This window comes from Pseudogymnoascus destructans (assembly GCF_001641265.1).
Source record: "Pseudogymnoascus destructans isolate 20631-21 unplaced genomic scaffold scaffold_15, whole genome shotgun sequence".
Taxonomy (NCBI): Eukaryota; Fungi; Ascomycota; class Leotiomycetes; order Thelebolales; family Thelebolaceae; genus Pseudogymnoascus; species Pseudogymnoascus destructans.
In genome coordinates, this window is record NW_020167534.1 from 49,318 (window position 1) to 69,201 (window position 19,884).

Below are 19,884 nucleotides of genomic sequence, written 5' to 3' on the forward strand. Positions count from 1 at the left end.
ATGGAAAGTCTTGGAAAATGAGAGAACTACATTCCTTTAGCATAAATAGGATTGCCCTTTCCTTAAGAAAGGGCAAGCAGACAATACAGTAAATCGACTATCACATACTTCCACGTCTTTTCCAAGCTTCCAAGCATTCATCTTGTTACTCCTTGTTTCTGAAAAGTCAGTGAGGTGTTAACCTCTGACTTACCCCTGAGTTCCCAGACTCAACATTTGTTGCAACTTGTCTGAACCACTTCACTACATCACACACCTGATTGCTGCGTTGTGGAATAGTCTAAGCTACGACCCTTTGGCTCTGTTTCCTAAGACAGTGTGTTGTCTTAGTAAAATCATCCCTTCCTTGGGTGGCTAGATTCTCACATCTGGTGCACCCATCATTACACCTTGCAGTATTTGTCAAATTCAGCGTTGATGTGACTCTCATGGCCATCTAGCACTAGCATCTGCCAAGCACCCTTTTGACGGGCCCTCGTATACTGATCAAAGTGCTTAAGCCATTCGAGGCTTGTATCATGGTCAGTCCAACCATTTTGGGTCATTTTGATGACCCAATTGGCTGGAATGTGGCTGCCGGAGTACCAGGCAGCGAGGTGGAATCGGCCTGCAACGCAGAGGAAAGGCGGCACTACATGGCCATCCGCGGCCATCCGCCGCAACGCTGCAAATGGCCGTAGCCCATTCTCGATTGCCAGGCTGAATAGCCTTAGGCCTACCAATTCGTTCCAAACGTGTAACGACCATTTGCGCGCGTATCATACCCATCATAAAGCCGGTCTCATCGAAGTTATAGAAATCGCAGTCTTGGATGCCGTACTTTGAGCGCATATTAGCGACTAGACAGAACCACGCGTTTAACACGTCAGGATCTTCTTGTAAGCCCCTCTGGTAGTCGTAGGCGCGAGAGAAACAAGTACGGAGCTCTGGTCGTCATGTAATGAAGCGGTCGGTCCAGTTCTTCCCAACGCGTAGCTTTGCGCGCTTACCTAGTAGAAGATCGGCCATATCTTGCACGTCGGCCCTCCGGGGTGAAAACCTTCTCAAATCCAGCTGTAGTACATATTGAACAATCGCCTCCTCTTCGCTTGAGGTCAGGGTTGGCTTGCCACTAGTCTTGTCAGCTTTGGGAGCTTTTCCAGCCATCCTGTCACTAAGCGTGCTTCTAGGGACGTCGAACTGCTTTGCAGCGCATCGGATGGTCAATCGCGGTGTTGTTTGAATCGCTTCAATCGCGAGGATAATTCGGGACTCAAGGGCAAGGACCTGCATTGTTGTTGCAGGAGAAAACGCGCTTTGAAGTTGGGGGGTGGTGGCTGGGAAAAGTGTCCGACATAGATCGGTTGGTAGGGACCCCGTCGGAGTGTCTTACGGTTGACATTGAATTTATTTGCAACCTAAGCAATTGTATATGTACTTGGTTGTTTTAAGAAGAACTGTTGGGCCTCATTAAGGCGAGCAGTCCTGCTAGGATCGTTATTTTGAGGCATTCTAGATACTACGTTATGAAGAATAAATACTATTATTTTCTCTATATACCAAAGTAGCGGTGTACTGTTGTCGCCACCTACGAGCGAAGCGAGTGGGTGGAACACCGAGTATGTACTCTTTTTTACGCGTCAAAGTGTCATAGCGTAACAAATAAATCCGACAAAATAAAGCTTAAAAACGATTGAAGGATTGGAGGATCGTACTTTCACATAAATCTACTCCGTTAATATAATTCTTGACTTCAAAGATCAACAGACTGCCTTGAATTTCTCAGAGACACTTGTCTCCGTGAAAGCACGTGGGGTTGTTAATTACGAGTAGATGGAGTACATTGGTGGGATCCAGCGCTGTTCCAATGTGTTGGCAGTGCCAAGTTCTCCAAACCGCGGGTGAACATTTAGCACCATAACGACTCCACAAAAGCTCATATTGCTCAGCCACAATACCCTTTTTCCATTACCCCTTACTAGAACCTCATTCTGGCATTGAATCGGTGTTTACGTGAACATGAAGAGCTTCTCCTAAGGTATTAGTATTACTCGCATCGGCAGGCGCAACCGCAATACCCGCGACCCAAGAGACGATGAACCCGGCTCCGTGGTGTTGGCGATCTATCAATCGCCAGACACCTTGCCTCTTACGGACCGGACGCCTAGGAGTACAGCGCCGTCTACCACAACTTGTTCTTGCTCCTGTATATACTCAGAGGAGATGGGAAACATCGAGTGGCCTCGGCGATAGCAATTCGGCTACAGAAGGTAGGATCCGCTTTCATTCATTCACTGCCGAGATGGCCAAGCTTCCTGGGGTAAACATAAGAGCCCGTGTATTGCATGTGTACTTAAATCACGAGAATTGGATATGAAAACCTTTGCTATACTGAATGCAGTGGCTCAATTGATGGTTTCGAGGCCTCAATTATCTAGAATGCTAACTTAATTAAGGAACCAAGCAACTTCATGACGCTCGTAGAGGCCCATCCAAACATGGACGGCGCCCACGACATGAGGACGATGAAGGCCCCCAATCGCTACTCTCTAAAATGATAGAAGCTGCCGCAACTGCGTTTGCAAGTATAGTCGTTCTTGGAGCCGGCTTTGCATTTGGAGGCTTCTGCTATCACAAGTTCTACAAATGGCACGTGCTGCGCAAGATGCGCAAGGCCTTCGAGCCGGGAGACCCAGCCCTGGTCCTGGCCGCTATGGGGAAGCAGATCCCCGAAGCGGAACCCCCAACCACGCAAGAGGAGCAGGAAAAGAGCGACAATGAGAATCATTGGATTCGTAGAGATGAGCAGGATAAGATCGATGCGATAATAAACGGAACCGAGAAAGGCCATTATCACCTCCTCATCGGCGAGAAGGGCACTGGGAAGACATCAATGCTACTTGATGCCATGCAAAAGATTGATGGGGAGGGTATTGCCATGCTCGACGCACATGGTGATCTCGAAATCTTCCGGATACGGCTTGGTAAGGCGCTTAACTTTGAATTCCACGAAGACTACATCGGATCCTACTTCTCGGAAAGGGGACCGCGAGAAAGTACAGCATTGCTAGATATTGAGCGCGCCTTTAACAAGCTGGATAAAGTTGCTCTGGACCGACGGATGAAAGTTGGCCGGCCAATCGTTCTTATCATCAACTCTATGCACCTTCTCAAGCATGACGCTGATGGGATGAACCTGCTTGAACTCCTACAACAGAGGGCAGAGCAATGGGCAGCTAGTAATCTTATCACCGTTATCTTCAACAGCGATGACTACTGGGTGTACGAGCGTCTCAAGCAGCTAGCCACACGCATGGAAGTGTCGACAGTCGGCGACCTCCCCAAGGACAAAGCCCTCAATGCCATCCGAATGTACCGCTCCAAGTACTTCTACGAAGACCCGGACGAGTCCATCCTCTCGCAAGTCTACGAAAAAATCGGCGGGCGCCTAACCTTCCTCAACAAAGTCGCCAAATCCGCCAACATGCTCAAGACCTGCGACGAAATCTCCGCCGTCGAAAAACAATGGTTCCTCAACCAATGCGGCCTCCTCGGCATGGAAATGGACGACGACGTCATGGACCAACAAAAATACGCCTCCGCAGCCATGGTCCTAGCCCAGGCCCTCGTCGACCAAGAATCCGACTCCGAGGGCCCTATCTACGACCCCGAGCACGGCCACAACCTGCCCGCGCTCCCGCTCCACAAGGCGCGCCAGGTCATGACGCGCGCGGATTTCATTAGGGAGTATGACCATATCAACGTCTTCACCATAACGTCGAGCGCGATGGTGCGCGCGGACTCGGTGCCCATGCAGCGCGCGTTTAGGGAAATTTGCGCCGAGCCGGGGTTCAGGGACTACCTCGATGCGACGCTCCAGCGGATTAATGATATTGAGAGTCTGGGTCGTACTAGGGAGCTGGTGGCGAAGGATTTGGTGTTGGGGGGGAAGTATGTTATTAGCCAGGAGAAGGGGGGGTTTGGGAAGGTGATTCAGTTGGTGATGCCGCCGGAGGAGGATGATGAGGAAGATAAGGAGGAGGGAAATGGGGGGAAGAATGATAGTTGATGAGCTTTGTATGAAGACCCTGAATGGGGTCTTTTGGGCCCTGGGTTGGGATAGTGTGGCACGACTCTATTTACTTAGATTTCCTTTTGTATTTTATAGCTTTGAGGCTTTGAGGCTTCAGCTAGTGTAGCATTTGTATATTTACTCTTCCTGTATTGTCTGAATTCATTATTCCTAATCTTTAAAAAATAGTCAAGCTAGGGAGGCAAAGCCTGCCGGAACAAGCAGAGCAAACCAGACCAGTTGCTCTGAACGCAATAGCTCCATAGCCAAGGATCTTTAGTCCTAGCCCGACATCCTTAATCATGCCCATGAGAAATGAGGAAAGCAAGGGCCCCCATCCAAGAACGAGAAAGACGAGAACCATAATATGCGCCTTCGGCCTGATGTTTCTTCTAAACATCTGGTTTCGATCCAGCTGTGCTACCAGCCTATTCCACCATAGATAGGATCTTAGTGCAATGAGAATTACTGCAACAATTGTCCCAAGCAATACAAGAACACCGAAAAAGTCATAAAGCAGATAATGGAGATCCGAGAATATTGTTTGCATGCTGAGCACCCCACAGCAAGAGATGGAGGTCAAAATATGCCTGCTAAAATGCTTAGCAAGCGGACACTCACTCTGAGCCTCGTGCATGCCTCGAGAGAGTTCGAACAGCCTCAGGTGATCTTCTAGCCTTGTTGACAGCGTAGTTATCGTCCTTTTTATGTCTGTACATGTCGATTGGAGCTCTACGGCGAGGCATTGGAAATCGCGATAGTTAGCGGCATCGATAAGTAGTATTTTCAGCAATTCGACCAAGGTATCAACCGCTCCGGCCAATTCGGTGGCTCCTTCCTTCACCTCCTCGTAGAAGCAGATATCTCTTGTGATCTCAGCCAACATGGGAATCGTTAGCGTTGCTCTGCGTGGGTCTGAAAGAGCTTCCTTTTTCCTTGCATAGTTGGCTTGGAGACTGTACAACTAAGTCGTTATATTCTTCGAGTAGGGCGTGACTATAACGGAGGAGGAGCAATTGCTTTAATCCTGAAACCGATGTTTTTTGAGGTGCCGTTGATCGAATAGTAAGTCTAATTCCTGTATCATCGACGTGATATCAATGTAGGCTAATCATTAGTGACCGTGGATGTTATATCAGAGGAATATACTCACAAATAATCCGTCCATCTTCTGTTGAAACGAATACATCTTAGCGTTCGTCAAATGGTTCCGGCGGCAATCGATATAGAATCAATATAAGGATGTTTAGGTTCGCCTATAGTTTCTTCTTTTAAGGTCGGCTCAAGTGAAAGTCTATAAGAGTGTGTTTCGCATTTGAGTTGTTTGGAGGATAAGCCCCACTGAGATATCATTGCAGGGGAGCCAGCGAAAGGAGTCGTTTCAATAAACGGGTTTCTTTTATGACCATCAAAAGTTTCCATAAAGTGTACACAGATAGTATGCATTTCTTGTGATCTTTACTGGCTTCGGTAGCTTTTATAAGAATTTTCGTAGACTCTCCAGGGGACAATGGAATGTCCAGAACCTCAAAGAAGCTTTGTCTCGGCATCAGAGTGGTTTCCAAGAATTGGTAGTATCATAAAGCTTAGATGGCTCGCTCGATAGAGAAATCGTTTCAAGGGCAGTAGTTATCACACTTATCATCGACGAGGCGACGGATGAGGCATCCATGGTAGGAAGGAAGACCTAGGTTTTGGGTGGCTTCTCATATACTTTGGCGGGAAGTCAAAATCACATTAGCGATGGAGAGTAGACGCGAAAATCCACGCAAAAGTAGAATATAGTATAGTCGCTTGCACGGCTGAAGTATAGATGACCGTGGAAGTCATTCCTGCGGAAGTATGGGACTATGAGCAGAGAAAGATGAGCCTCCAGTCGTGGCACAGTTATACAGTACAACATAGGGTGATTGGTCTCGCTAGGCGCCACGAAAGGAGGCATGTGGCGTTAAATATTTCAAGACGAAAGCCGCACCCATCTAAATGAGCTTGAGCTATAGAAAATACATCGTCCGGTATTGATTCTCCATAAATAGATGTCAGTAATAAAAACCAGAAACTATTAAATTCCAAATACAAAGGGCTGATACACCACCAAAGCTAAAATACACCACCAAATCTAAAATACACATCCCCCCCCAACCTCACTGAACATCAGCTCGCTCAACCACAGACACCGAGACGTCCACCTCATATCAGCCTAAACATGTTCTCTTTCACCCCCCTCTTCATCGCCACCGCCTTCCCATTCTCATACTCCAACCCCGCCGCCCCGCCCTCCCCACTGATCTCCTCCAGCTTAAGCTTCAGCTCCTCATCGAGCTCCGCGATTGTCTTGGCCCTGACATTGACCTTGACTGGCTCTGCTGGTGTTTCTGGAGTCGAGCTCTTAGCCGGCTGGGTTGGTTCCTGTGGGGAAATTAATACCATGCTTGGAAGAATATGGGGAACGCGGGGCTGGGGGGGAGGGGATGTGATGGATGTCGTTACCGTTGATTCCTTGGCAGGTTGTGCAGGTGATGTGGTGCTAGAAAAGAAATAGTAGCGCACGGCGTTGGTGGAGGAGGGTAGTCTCAGAGAAGAAGGTGCGTGCGTTAAAGCTCTCTTCATTGCAAGACTGGATATATGTGTATTGATTGGAGTTGTTGAGTTGCGGTAGATGGGAGTTTGAAGAGGTTGGGAGGCAGATACTCGTAGCGTTATTGATAGATGGTTGATAACAAAATGATAGTCCCGCCTAAAGTGGACCTCAATTGCGGCCCGAGTGCTTCATACAAAATCCAAAGCTCGACTCTCCTATGAGCTGCTCCTATTCAAACTCATCTCATGCATGTATCATCTATCCCACTACTGTCTCAGTTCCCAATACTTTCTCAGTTCCCACTACTGTCTCAGTTCCCACTACTGTCTCAGTTCCACTACTGTCTCAGTGTATAAACTCAATAGTATACAAAGAATAAAACGGCAAGCATTACGAACTTAATGAGCCTTGGCCCATCCCGCCACCGGCGCGGGCTCGATCGAGATGGGGTAGTAGAAGAGCTCCGTTAGATCAACCCCCGCTTTGGTCTCTTAGAGTCGTAGCAGGTTAACTTCCCAGTAAGCCTTCTGCGCCGTGGTGCGGTCCATCCGAGCATCCGCATAGTTGATATACATGCCCCAGTCAGACGGCGCATATCAGTAGTGGTATTCGACAGCCACCCGTCCAGAAACTCAAATCCAAGATCATCCCGCGAGGCGCATGTTCAACTCGGCCGGCATAGGGCTTTCAGCCCAACTACCGTGGAATAAGAGCACCGCACAGGCAGGCCTAGAAGCCTTGGAGTCCTATGCAAAAAATGAAAACCAGGTAACGTTCGCCGGAGCTTCAAACGTCCTGAATTGGTACGACGCAGCGATGCCGAAGTTTGAACCTGCCCCTAGCATGGCCCAGAAAATATCTGGGTGCTGGCTTTCAGAGCACTCGACGACAGTGGTATTTGCGAGATCCCCGTTATACCTATCACCCAGTCCAAAGCTAGCCCATGGGTGTTGGATGCCATCCCGAAGCCACCGTGCAGGACGTGGCCTGACACTCCCATTCTTTGAAAGATTAGCATAAGTTATTGCTCGCAGTTAGACGTCACTCACCCAGGACATGTTCCATGTGAGATAGCCCGATTCTGCAAAAAAGCTCCGTGGCTAAATGACCCAGCCTCGCCCCTGGCTCAACGATAGCGATGTTTGTCTCTGTGTCGAGAGTGATATTACACATTTGGTCAAGCTGGGTCACGAGATGCCCGTCTTCTCCCCCTAGGCCCAGCGAGGCATATGAATGACCGCCTGCCTTCGGGGTCACTTTGACACCGTTCTCTGCGCCGCAAGAGATGGCTGATTGGATGTGCTCTGTTGTTGTCGGCACCGCTATGGCAGCTGGTGTATACTCCAATCGCTCATTGAAAGGTGAGGCATAGACTTCCCAATCCTCCGCGTCAGACTCTTAGAACGGAACCTTTGCTGTTTCGAGGCAGTCCTTAATGCTGTCGTGTTTCTTTCTGTGCCCCCCTGTGCAACCCCAATTGCAAAACCAAGACACACCAGGGCTAATGAACGAATAGTATTAAAAGCCTAGCAATTATTGTATACGTTTAAGCTAGACTGACATCGCCTTGTCAGCCTTCGGAGCCGTAGCCACGTCTTCACTTTGCATAGAAGGCCCTGTAACGGCTGGAAGGGCTGGAAGGGTGTTAGGGCAGCTAAGAGATGAGAACGAAAGTTGAAGTAAGCATGCCTACTTATGACCAAAGGCAACGGATACCATGCCGTTTAGGGATGCCCTGCCATAAGCGGATACTCGCATACGGCGGTCCGTTATAGATAGATCTTGATGCGATTAATGCGGTCACATAGATCTGTGTGGGGGATTACTTGGCGGCACTTGTGTACGGCACTGAAGCATATGGATATCGCTGTTGCGGCTAGGAGGGGGAGAGGAGATGTGCAGACGCGGCGGACACGGGGTTGACGCGGGGAGTTGGATGTACAACAGGCTGTGGTATATTCAATTCTTTGGTATCTCTCTATTTACAAATAGCTGTTATCCAATGCTATGTGTGTGGGTTTTATGTGCCTCACATAAGGGTTGAGTAGTCCGATACTGCCCAGCACTTCCAAGACTGCTCCTAAGACTGCGGGAGTCTACACTTATATTCCAGCCTCGGAATACCTGAAGCCTCGATTTGTTTAGAGGTCCCTCCCGCAACCAGTCTCGAACCGAGTTCCTCCATCGTCTGGCGTCTGGCTATGATGAGCCAACTCGTAGGCAAGACGGCCAGTGCCATGATCACTGTCATATCGTATCCATAATCGTCCTCTCTTTCAATCCCCCATATCCTCATCCGTACTTCTTTCCCTACACCCATACCCCGCCACAAACCCATCCGGGTCAATTATCGGCCCCAAACCCGTCTTACTAGCCGCCATCCACCCCCTGAGCTGCTGCTTGTCGATCTTGACTCTCTGCACGTCTCCCTTCCCCTTCCCAGCCGCAACGGCGATGTTCATATGCTTCAGCGCCGTCAGGCAATCCTCCACACAAATCCACGTGCCCGTGCTAATCTCATCCAGGCTCACCACCTTGGTTTTCTTCTTCTCCATGTCCCCGACGTCCAGAAGGTAGCGCGCCACTTCGCCGCTCCAGTATTTAATGTAACTCATCTTCCCCAGGTCAGAGATGGGTTTCTCTGGGCCGCCAATGATCTTCTCGCGTCGCGAGATCTCGTATGATACAGCGATCAGGAGGGACCCCAGACCTTTGTGCTGCCAGGGCGGGAACACGAGGATGCAGGCGAGATTGTTGTTATCCCACGACATATTTTCCTTGCTGAAGAAGCCAATAACTTGCTCTTCGTCTGTCGTCGGGTTCGTGTGGACGAGGAGTAGGTAGATGAAGCCGGCGACATCGAAGAAGACGGACTTGTTATCGAGGAATAGCTTCGCAAATAGGCACAGGTTTTGGCAATACAGCTATAGTTCAAAGTCAGCTCAATTATCTCCAAAACAGCCGTATCAGGAGCACTCACGGAATCAACTTCCCCATCCACCTCCCAGACGCTCCACCCACTATTGCCATGACTGTATATCTTCCTCCCCGGTACCATTGGCGCCGCACCCCCTCTTCTCCTCTCGCACGCCTTCCCATGTCCAACCCAACCCATCAACTCCTTGCTATACTTGAAGCAATGCTTACACACATAAAGCCGCTCCAGCATCTCCTTCTCCTCCACCACCTCCCTCCCCACTATCTCCTTAACATGCCGGCTTGGATACCACGCCCTGAACAGTATATCGCCCAACACCACATTATCCACATTCCTCTCCAACGTCGGCGCAGCCGCAGCCGAGGGCTTCGACGTCGACGAGCTCAGCGACGGCGTGATCGACACCGCGCGCCTAGCTGTCGCAGTCGGCATAGCCCTAGACTTTCTGCTTCTCCTCGCTGGCTTCGGCTTTATCGGTGACGGGGCCGAGGCAGACGATGACGCATAGGTAAGCTGCTCTTTACGCTTCTCTCTCACGGGTTTCGCAGGTTTCGCAGGCTCCGTTGTCGCATTTTGCGCCCCCGCCGTTCCCGTGGTTGCATTCGCTGCCGTCGCACTGTAGGTGGTTCTTGGTGCGCGCGGCGCAGTGGTGCCGCGTTTACGTTTTATCGGCGCCATATTTGTGGGCCAGGGTGGTAAGGAATCGTGCTACATAAGATGAGATTTGGGGTTCTTGTGAGCGACGATGTCGCGGTAGTGGAGCGGTGGGTTATGGGGGGAGTCATTTATTTGGGAGGGCAGTTAGGTATTCTTTCTTGCTCTGGGGAAGTCGCTGCGCGATTGAGGGACTGTTTGGACCCTGAAAGGTAATGGGCAGTCGCGTACATGTTGGTGTTTGGTGAGGTAAGTTACACTTTGTTTCCGGCGGGCAAGGCCGTCATGTGAGGGTTCAGCCATGTTTGTTTTGAACGAAAGCAGTTCACATGTCATTGATATCAGTTAGCACAGAATAATTCAGAATGAGATACTTTGATGTCAGATTATGAATCTTCAAACTGAAGCTTCGTGCCTATCGACTTTACTCAATACTACTTTTAAACACTTTCTCACAGGGCTGCGTGTAAGGCTATGTAGATCTGTGATGAAGCAAAATACAATGATTATCGAAGGGAATGCTCTAAATCCATTACTACACTCCTTCGCGCCAAACACGACGCGTATGCATGAAACTAAAAGTGCCGGTTGGGAGTGACGTCTCTATAACTATCCTCGATCACCCCTCCTATCCGGCCGGATTGAAAAGCAAGACAATACAGGTTGATGAAGTGTAATTATCCTCGTCCTCGCCGTGCGCGTTGTTCCCGAAAACCGTTCGACCCATCGTACATCCATCGCCTTTCCCTTCCCCGCCGAAAATAAACCATCTTACATGCCCTCAAACTCACCACCCAGATCGTCCTCGTCCAAATCCCCGTCTTGGATCTCCTTCACCATCTCGCGCTCGCGCTCGCGCTCGCGTGCTTCTTGTGCGTTCTTCAGCTCGAGCCTGTGCTGGTTCATTGGGAAGCGCATTGCCTATGATTGTCAGTAAATAGTCCTCAATATTAATGGGAAAATAACCGTACCTTGATGCTCTCATCATGAAGGGCAAGACACGCACGAATACGGTCATGGAAAGCCTCCCCAGGTTCCCTTGTTGCGTAGACATCGCTAATCTCCTTGCTCTTCATGAAACCTCTCTCACGATCCAGTGTAGCTTCTATAACACCATCCCTAATGGCCTTGGCAACGATGTACTCGGCCGACTCCTCGCTTCCCAAATGAAGGCGAATGCAGATGTCGCGGAGAGAAATGCGGGAGTATGACAGAGACATCATGCGAATTCCTGTCTTGATAACATTCTGTCTGAGTCTAAGAATCAATGTATATGTGCCGTCACGTCGGAAAGTATCGCTATGTTGCTTGATCGAAGTCTCGAAATCAACGAGGTTGCCAACACGGACGGCTTGTACGAGTAATAAGTATGGAGCAAGGGCCCTCTCGAGGCTTGCCATGCTGAAAGTAGCTCTCTCTGGGATATCTCCCATGAGTAATTCCACGACAAGAAGGAGCTTTGTCGCGGTTTGGGTGAAGCCAGCTGCGCTTGGACTCGAGGGGGCCTTGCGAGTTGCAGCAGTCAGGTGCTCGTGTGCCTCAGTATAACGGAGCTGAATTGCGCGAATTCGTCCCAGATAGTATAGATATCTCGCAACCTGGTTATTCGACGCGTTTTCGGGGAATTTCGTGTGGGATACCAAGAGATCGGCTTGAGTGATGTGCGACGTTGAAAGGTAGTTGCGGAGCAGAAGAACGATGACCGTAGCTTGTGTATCGATATCCTTTCTGAGAACAGCAGTTCGAAGAGCTGCAAGAAGCGCTGGGCGGAGAGATACAACTGGCGAGTTCGGTGACGGTGGTAGCGGCTGCAGCTGTTCAGCAAACAGCGAGAAGTAGAAGTAAGCCCGAGCAGCTAACGAGTCCAGTGTGCGACGGTTGAGAGTGTGTATTTGCTTGGCCAGTTGAGAAGAGAATTTCGCTCCCTTCTCGTTCTCCTTCTGGTCTGCAAACAGGACTTGGACCAGAATACCCAGGAACACATCGATCTCTGGGATGATCTCCTTGGCCTCTTTCTTCGATCCATTCTTCGCAGTCGCCTTGACGTCACCATCAACATCCATATCGGATGCTGTCTGCCTACTAAACGTAGCATTCCCCTTGTTCAAAGCAGCCAGCAAGTTCTTTGCTACAGAGCTTGATGCAGGGTATGTCTCCGTTATGACTTGTGCCAGGACATCGGCGCTCAGGTGTTTGCGGATTGTAGAAATTGATCGCAGAGCTCTCAGGGTGAAACGAGCATCGAATAATGCCACAGCCTTCTCTAATAACACAAAGTCGTTCTTGATATCTGTTGATGAGGCTCATGGTTAGCTTCAAGGCTGGGTCCATCGTACAAACGCTTCACTTACTCGAAATGGTCAGAGCTATCGGATCCACCCCGGCCTCCACTTCACTTGCTGCTGTCTCTTCATCCATTGCCACGTCTCCCTCATCATCTGGTGGTGGTGGCGCCGATAGCTTTGAAGCTTTCGATGGAGGCACAACGACCGTCATCTCGTCGTCGCCTTGGGTCACTTTCTTGCCCTTGCCACCCTTCTTCGATGCTGGAGCATCGTCTTTCATCTCGATATCCTGTGTTCCATTCTCGACTGGATCATTGCCGTTTGTGTGAGGGGTTTTGCTGGGCATGTCGTCGTTGTCGTCAGGGGTGTGTCGAGCACGTTGACGTTGGATTTCGGTCGCGTCTCGCGAGAGAGCTCGTCGTTTGTGTGTTGTTAAGAGAACTCCAGATGTGAATTAGATTACAAACCGGAAGGCTTGTCCTTTGCCGTGTTTGTTTATGTTCTGTGGTCGTTGGTTGGTCGGGTTCAGATGGGATTCAGCAAGACAGTCTTCCGTTGATGCTTGAGGTAATCGCAGGCAAGGTAGCTTCGTAGCCTTTGAGTTAGGCGGCTCCGACCAGAAGCGAGAGAGATGGACGACCAGGCTGCTGACGTGACGACAAGTCACAAGGTTCCCCAACAACCAAATGTCGAGAGAGTTCTCGACTACCAGAAAGCGCAACACAACTCAATTATCACGAGAAATTGTATTACAAAGTAAACAATAAAATGTCGTTGTTAGATAATCTGCAATGTATCAATCTGGCTAGATTGATAATCACGGGATTCACTTATGAAAGTGAGTGAGTGGCAAAAGAACTTCGGAGTCACCATCCGCCAAATCGGCGGAGTCAGCGGCAGTGGAGCCTCATAACCCCCGCCTGTCGACAACCGCAGCTCTCCAGCGTTAACCAACATTACATTCTTCACATTTCAACACATACATTTCCTGAAATCTACTTGTAAAATGTCAGAAACCGACAGTCGGTCACTACAACAAAGGTATGCTTGCCGGAACCTTCTATCGCCCGCCACCAAATACTTACTGGATGCAAGTCCCCCTCTCGCAAACCAACACTCCTCGCCATAGAACAAACAAGATCTCTTATGTCTCCTCATCCTGGAGTGCCCATAGCTTCTTGGGACTTCGGTCCCTGTATCGAACTGCTAGTGCAGGGCGTGAAGTCCGACAACACTAAATCACCACGGCTGAACAATGCCTCCTCGACAAACATACCTGCCAGAAACCAAGATGTCGCCACCACCAGAAGTACTCCAAGTCTAGGGAATTTCGATGCCATTTTCAAGCACTTAGGCACCGAGCCTATCGACATACCCATCAAAGCAAACTATCCATCATCTTCAGACGAAACATCTGAAGATGTAGGCTCATACTCCACTACGGCCTCCACACCGCCGGACGAAGAACCTGAATATTTTGACTTGTGCATGACACCTAGGGCGGTCAGGGCGAATGAAGATATTCAAAATTACAAAACAAAACTGGAGTTGAATAATACTCCACAAAATAAACCGAAGAAAGTCACCTTGCCCAACGGAGCCAAGCAACTGCCAAACAATCCCCTGTCAACGACCGAACTTTATCGTCAGCTCAAGGTCACCCGAACATTGGACTCGACCGTTCCACTCCCAAGTTTCGGATGGGTGCCGGATGACCTGCCTACTACGCCGGTACGGAGAAGCGAGCGCATATTTAACAAAGCCAAGAAGTCCTCAGCTGTAGTTGATGTCCATGCGACATTAACGCATTTTTCAACAGCACGAGCTGCTGGAATCAGCACGCATAAGTCAGTCGGCCGTCGCCAGAGTTTACCTGCAGATACTCCGCGTATTCTGCTGGATCCTAAAGTGATAAGACCTCTGCTATATGCGTCTCATGATACGAAGAAGCTTAGAATTGCTGAAAAGCTCATGCTAAGATTCGGAAAAATATCGAGTACGATTGAGGGCGACCTTATCCGTGCTATAGACCATGTTGGTGGCAATGAACGTCCAGATGGCATCCATGTGTTCGTTGATAGCTCTAACATTGCCATCGGATTTGCAGAGGCGCTCAAAAGGGCACGGGGAATGGACAAAAATGAATTTACGAAATTACCACCACTGGCATACCATTCGCTGGCCTTGATCATGGAACGTGGTCGAGGTGTCGCGAAACGGGTTCTGGTGGGATCCAGTCGAGATAACGTGCGATTGGATTACATGTACGAAGCAGCCCAGTGCGGCTATGAAGTTTCAGCGCTCGAGCGCGTGGAAAAGTTTAAGGGGGCGAAAGAGTCGGATATTGAAAAATATAAGCGGCTCGGAGGAGCCAATGGCAACAACACGTCTTCCGGTAGTGGCGGCGAGGCACCTCTCAACGCCTTTAAAACGGTTACTGAGCAAGGCGTGGACGAGATTCTTCATATGAAAATGCTGGAAAGCATGGTTGATACGGAGTACCCCTCCACAATGGTCGTCGCCACCGGAGACGCCGCTGTCGCGGAGTACTCCTCTGGCTTTCTCAGGAACGTCGAAAGGGCTCTTGAGCGGGGATGGAAGGTTGAGCTCGTCGCTTGGAAGCTTAGTATGAGCTACGCCTACCGCGATAAAGCATTTGCGAAGAAATGGGCCAAGCAGTTCACGATAGTGGAACTGGACGACTTCCAAGAGGAGTTGTTGGGCATCTATACGAAAGGCCCCCGCACTTTTGACGCGTCGAATTTTGTGTAGCTCGGGGCTCCTGTGTCATATTTTTTACAACACACAGCGAGCGATCTGCTGCAGTTTTTTGACCCACTCATCAACTGCTGTAATATGCGCGGATGGGTTGTTGGATTATACTGTATGATATAGCGGATTATGACATTGGCTGGGACCTGGCATTAGAGCATTGATGATTGTTTTTTGGGGGGGGGTTACCTTCACAGCGTCTGATTGTTTTTGGAAGGATTTATCTTCACAGCGTCTGATACATGTTGGATGTATCATATGATTGGCAAACGGAAAGATTGGGTGGTGCAATAATAGTACTATATAAAAATCTATGACACTTTGCCCCAAAAAGCGCTCCAATATTTTGTGACTGATACATTTTTTAATGATTGTGATTTCAAGACGGAAAGCCTGATATATTTTTGGACGCTATTGCAGGCAGAGGCTAATTAAGAGCAGCTAGATCGTATAAAACACTAACTTATAATATTGAGCCTAAACTCTCTAACATTTATTTTCAAACATCTCTATTATTCTCTTTACTCCTTTTACTCTTCTAAGGCGTTGGGGCCGAAAGAAGGTGTTGTCACAGAGAAGGCGGTATGCACGCCGGCTAAAGCTGCCTTGAGGGAAGCCTGGTCATTAACGTCGCCTTGGACGACTTCGACTTTCTCCTTGAGCTTGGTGGCTTTCTCTGAGTTGACATCGCGGGTGATTGCACGGATCTTGTATTTTTGGGAGAACTCTGGGTCGTTCAAGACGAAGTCGACAACAGAACCGCCTTGCTGGCCAGTAGCACCGAGGATTGCAAGAATATTAGACATGTTGTATGGTGTTTGAGAGTAGAAATATCGGGTGTTGGATTTATAACTTGAGTTGTTTGCTGGAATCACTGGAATCGAGCTGGCGGAAGACTTGAGCGTAGGTTTTTACGTTCTGAGTGTCTTCGCCTCCGTAGACACACTGCTCAAGTCTTGCAATAAGGGAGAACAGTGTGTTTCCCCCCTGTGGCTTTATCAGCGAGGGTGTCCCATGTCTCTTTTGCGTTGGTGATGCCTTCTACAAGTGTCGTTGGCGCATAGTTTAGTGTCGATTTGATGCCGCCGCATGCCATTTGGTTTCTTGCCCTCCATGATCGGTATGCTATATCATATTCTTTTGTAGCTTTTGCGGGGGCTGTTAGGGATTGATTTGGATCCGGCTTCTCTAGCTCAGTCTCATACCCGTCAACGAGGTCCCAGAGTCTTTCGATTTGGAGGGCATTGATCATTCTCTTCGACCAGTCCTTGTAGTTGTCGTCACCATCCAGCATGCAGTCCTTTTGGATAGGCACAAAGCTGGCGCTATTCTCTGTAGCAGGGTGTGTGTGATAGCTTGACATCGTCGATGTCGGTGGTGTTGCAATTGGTTCAAGTTCTAGACTGATAGTATGGTCTGATTCTTGGGATTTTGCGTCGGTTTTCTGTGTTATGGGGTCTCTTACACCGATTAACCTAGAAGTGATAATTGCGTTCGGCTTCCTTGACGTCTGGCTTCTTGTGTTGGCTCCGGCTGGTAATAGGCGGTTCTCACTTTCTTCCTCCGAGGATGAGGATGAAGATTCTGTGATACCACCACCGGCTTCTTGACTCTTTGCCTTTTGTGTCTGTAGTTTTGCTCAAACGATTCACTGATAGCTCCCACTGTAGCTTCTCGTATACTGCGGGACTCGATCATCTTTGACTTTGCGAGCCATAGGATTAAGCGCTTGCGACTAGACAAAGATATTATCTGCCATAAATGATGTCACTTTCAATGCGTCGAAACTAACAAACATCACTTAGAGGGTTGCTATGCATCATTCCGTGAAAGAGGCTCGTATGCAACCTGGCCCTAGGGGCAAATTTGTGAACGAGAAGAGGGCAGTAGAGGTAGAAGCACCGGAGCCAGCTAACCATGTCCCGTTTCGATGAAGCCGCAGTCATGATCTAAGACACAGCATGCAGCCTTTTGGAAGGCCCGAGGCAGATTTCAGAAATCAACCAACCATCTCCCGTTTCCATGAAGCTGCTGTTATAAATCGGAGCCACAGGATACGGCCTTTGGAGAGGCCACAGGCAGATTTCGGAATCGACCATTTCACGTACTCTTTGGCCGCTTCACTGGCCGCCACAAATGGAGAAGTGTGGGCCTTGAGGGGAGTGCAGGTAAAAGCAGCGATGGCCTAAGAGAGGGAACAGGGAAGCGGAAGCCTGGCAACGAGGGACGGTTTTGGTGGTGGTCTTGGCGCGAAAGCGATGGCAGCTCAAGGAGAACTGGGCATCCCGTCCGCTCTGCCATACATATCATAGTATCTGCTCTAATTCTAATAGAAATGTCCTTCAAGGTCTAATTTAACAAGCTATATAAACTGATATTGCAGCCATCAACCTATTCTGTGATGACACCAGGCTCTCGACGCTGACATCACCAAGTCCCGTCCTCCCACACATTGCCTCATACACTCAGCGTCGCCACCAACGCCAGCCCAGCAACCAACACACCCCCCACCGACAAGCTCCTCGCCGGCGCCACACTGAAAACGCAGACAAACTATCACTTGAAGAGGATCGAATACCACCCGAACCACCTCAACCCCTCCTGTCTACGCCAAGTCTGCAACAGGCACCTCGCGAGGTACCATCAGAAGCAGAGGCAGAATCGGATGAAATTCAAATTGACTGGCCAGTTCGCGTTGAAAACTTCTTGCGAGATTGTCTTATACCATCGCTCTACCTATTATTTCTATCTGAGTCGCTTCTGGAATTATATACGTGTTTGGGATCGGGACTCGGCCATTTAAGGAGTGTTCTTAACTGCCTATGACCCCATATATCTGAGTTATGGGTGCCATGGGCGTCATACGATAATTAATGCAAGTACTCAACCTTTTTCTTTTTTCTTTTATATATTCGCATGAAAACTAATAATCTTTGGTGTTTGAAGCAGCTGCAAATTTCATTTCGAAACTACTGAACCTTCCGAGAAGCGTTAATTCTTTTAACTTTTATTTTAGGCGCGGAAAAAATATCAGGAGAACAATTTGTTTAGTTATTTTGGTCAACGACGAATCTTGGGCGGCGAAGGTGGCTGCAAATGGAAACTGGCGTTCCGCACTGTGTGGAAGTTGAGGACAAACAATAAATAAGATATCTCAAAATTCACGTCCGTATTCTAAACTTGAAATTGAACACGTTTCATATCTCATCTATATATTCTATATGGTATATACACCTTCCTGCGAGCCATTAAATGTTTGAGTAGGAGATAGCTCCTTCATAATCTGTTCATAGACCGCCCACTGTGCGGCATTAACGATAAAAGCTCGCACACTGCAGACGCCCAACCCACGGAAGAACACAGCTGCGCCCTCCTCTCTATAAATCCGTCTAGCCATCTCTATAGCGCCTATCCGACCTTGCTTCACCACGGCCACTCTCGCTGCACCAAGCAGCGGCGACCTCTCAGTGGCAGAAAGCGTTTGCGTCTGCACCCTCGTCTTGATAACATCTAGAGGAAAAACACTAGCCCAGGTCACGACGCCTGCAATTCCTCCACATAGGAGCGATTTTGCCGCCTCAGCTCGAGGCGAGCTATCCTCTCCCATTTGTACTGCTAATATCCTCTTACCAAGCTCATACGACCAAAAATAGAACCCATATCCAATGCTGTCCCGTAGCGCCGTCACTGTCCCGCCATAATACAAACCCTTAATGCCTTCGGACCTGATGACCGAGCGAGCCAGCGCGAAAGAGGATATGGGAGTATTCGATACCTGTGCGCGGCACTTGATAAGCTCCGTGGGCGAGCTAACCACCCAAGATGCCAGTCCGCCTACTGCGCCGGCGATAAATGTGGTATATAGATTTGTAGCCGGGCCCGGGGATTCGGGGTTGTAGCCGGGACTTAGAAAGGCGGTGGTACGGTTGTATGTCATGAACAACAGCGCATTGAGAGCTCCATATCCGAGAATTGGAGCGGTGGCACCGCGGATCAAGGAGGAGGTGCTGTTGAATTGTGACGCGTATGTCGAGGGATGCGCGGCTGTGATGGCGGCTTGAGGGGAGGATTGAAGGCGGACTTTGATGAGATCTAGTGGGTTGCCAATAAGGATCCCGACGGCGCCGGAGATGTACCCGGCCCAGAAGTCGGCGGACATCGCGTGCTTTAGTTAAAGCCCTTTATATTGATCGAGCTAATCGCCGACGGGACTCCGTTTATGCTTGGCCCATATAATCCTTTGGCCTCCATGTGTGGTTCCTGGCGACCGAATTCGGCGTGAGACGGGCTTGTCGGTGGACTCGGTTTGGTTGCTTCGCAGTGGGCACACAAGCCTGCCAGGTGCCTCTGAATTAGCAATATTTGGACCCAAACACTGACGCCTTTGTCGCCTCTATCTTGGCATGTTATTGCGCTCACCGTGCGATCGTCATGATGTGGCGGGGTATTTCTCTCGGCATATCCGCCGTCGCCCCTCATGGGCAGCGGACTGCTGATTGGATAAGATGGACATATTAGTGGAGCTGTTTTTTAGGGTTCTGATAAAGAGGTGCAATTTACAAAAAAATCAAATTTGAGGGTTTTAAGAATCGAAACAAATGCC

The 19,884-nt window shown here is 49.3% G+C and overlaps 8 protein-coding genes across 8 annotated transcripts; 2 read left to right on the forward strand and 6 right to left on the reverse strand.

Moving 5' to 3' along the window:
• Positions 1-1,528: 1,528 nt before the first annotated feature.
• On the forward strand, positions 1,529-4,394 carry VC83_04523 (uncharacterized protein). The gene has a single exon (XM_024468154.1). The coding sequence runs from the start codon at positions 2,534-2,536 to the stop codon at positions 4,046-4,048; it is 1,515 nt and encodes a 504-aa protein (XP_024322620.1). The 5' UTR covers positions 1,529-2,533; the 3' UTR covers positions 4,049-4,394.
• A 1,666-nt stretch (positions 4,395-6,060) lies between these two features.
• Positions 6,061-6,730, reverse strand: VC83_04524 (uncharacterized protein). Its single transcript, XM_024468155.1, has 2 exons — positions 6,542-6,730; positions 6,061-6,460 (listed from the first exon to the last, which is right to left on the reverse strand). The coding sequence occupies exons 1-2, from the start codon at positions 6,659-6,661 to the stop codon at positions 6,242-6,244; spliced, it is 339 nt and encodes a 112-aa protein (XP_024322617.1). The 5' UTR covers positions 6,662-6,730; the 3' UTR covers positions 6,061-6,241.
• Positions 6,731-8,572: 1,842 nt separating this feature from the next.
• On the reverse strand, positions 8,573-10,603 carry VC83_04525 (uncharacterized protein). The gene is made up of 2 exons (XM_024468156.1): positions 9,613-10,603; positions 8,573-9,556 (listed from the first exon to the last, which is right to left on the reverse strand). Exons 1-2 carry the CDS (start codon positions 10,246-10,248, stop codon positions 8,909-8,911), a joined length of 1,284 nt encoding a protein of 427 aa, XP_024322618.1. The 5' UTR covers positions 10,249-10,603; the 3' UTR covers positions 8,573-8,908.
• A 392-nt stretch (positions 10,604-10,995) lies between these two features.
• Positions 10,996-12,855, reverse strand: RPN3 (26S proteasome non-ATPase regulatory subunit; the record flags this gene model as incomplete). The annotated part of the gene is made up of 3 exons (XM_024468157.1): positions 10,996-11,145; positions 11,196-12,514; positions 12,576-12,855. 3 exons carry the CDS (start codon positions 12,853-12,855, stop codon positions 10,996-10,998), a joined length of 1,749 nt encoding a protein of 582 aa, XP_024322615.1.
• Positions 12,856-13,655: 800 nt separating this feature from the next.
• VC83_04527 (uncharacterized protein) lies at positions 13,656-15,281 on the forward strand (the record flags this gene model as incomplete). Its single annotated transcript, XM_024468158.1, has 1 exon — positions 13,656-15,281. The coding sequence occupies one exon, from the start codon at positions 13,656-13,658 to the stop codon at positions 15,279-15,281; it is 1,626 nt and encodes a 541-aa protein (XP_024322616.1).
• Positions 15,282-15,811: 530 nt separating this feature from the next.
• On the reverse strand, positions 15,812-16,087 carry VC83_04528 (uncharacterized protein; the record flags this gene model as incomplete). The annotated part of the gene is made up of 1 exon (XM_024468159.1): positions 15,812-16,087. The coding sequence occupies one exon, from the start codon at positions 16,085-16,087 to the stop codon at positions 15,812-15,814; it is 276 nt and encodes a 91-aa protein (XP_024322613.1).
• Positions 16,088-16,230: 143 nt separating this feature from the next.
• Positions 16,231-16,644, reverse strand: VC83_04529 (uncharacterized protein; the record flags this gene model as incomplete). The annotated part of the gene is made up of 1 exon (XM_024468160.1): positions 16,231-16,644. The coding sequence occupies one exon, from the start codon at positions 16,642-16,644 to the stop codon at positions 16,231-16,233; it is 414 nt and encodes a 137-aa protein (XP_024322614.1).
• Positions 16,645-18,498: 1,854 nt separating this feature from the next.
• Positions 18,499-19,440, reverse strand: VC83_04530 (uncharacterized protein; the record flags this gene model as incomplete). Its single annotated transcript, XM_024468161.1, has 1 exon — positions 18,499-19,440. The coding sequence occupies one exon, from the start codon at positions 19,438-19,440 to the stop codon at positions 18,499-18,501; it is 942 nt and encodes a 313-aa protein (XP_024322820.1).
• Between the last annotated feature and the right edge of the window lie 444 nt (positions 19,441-19,884).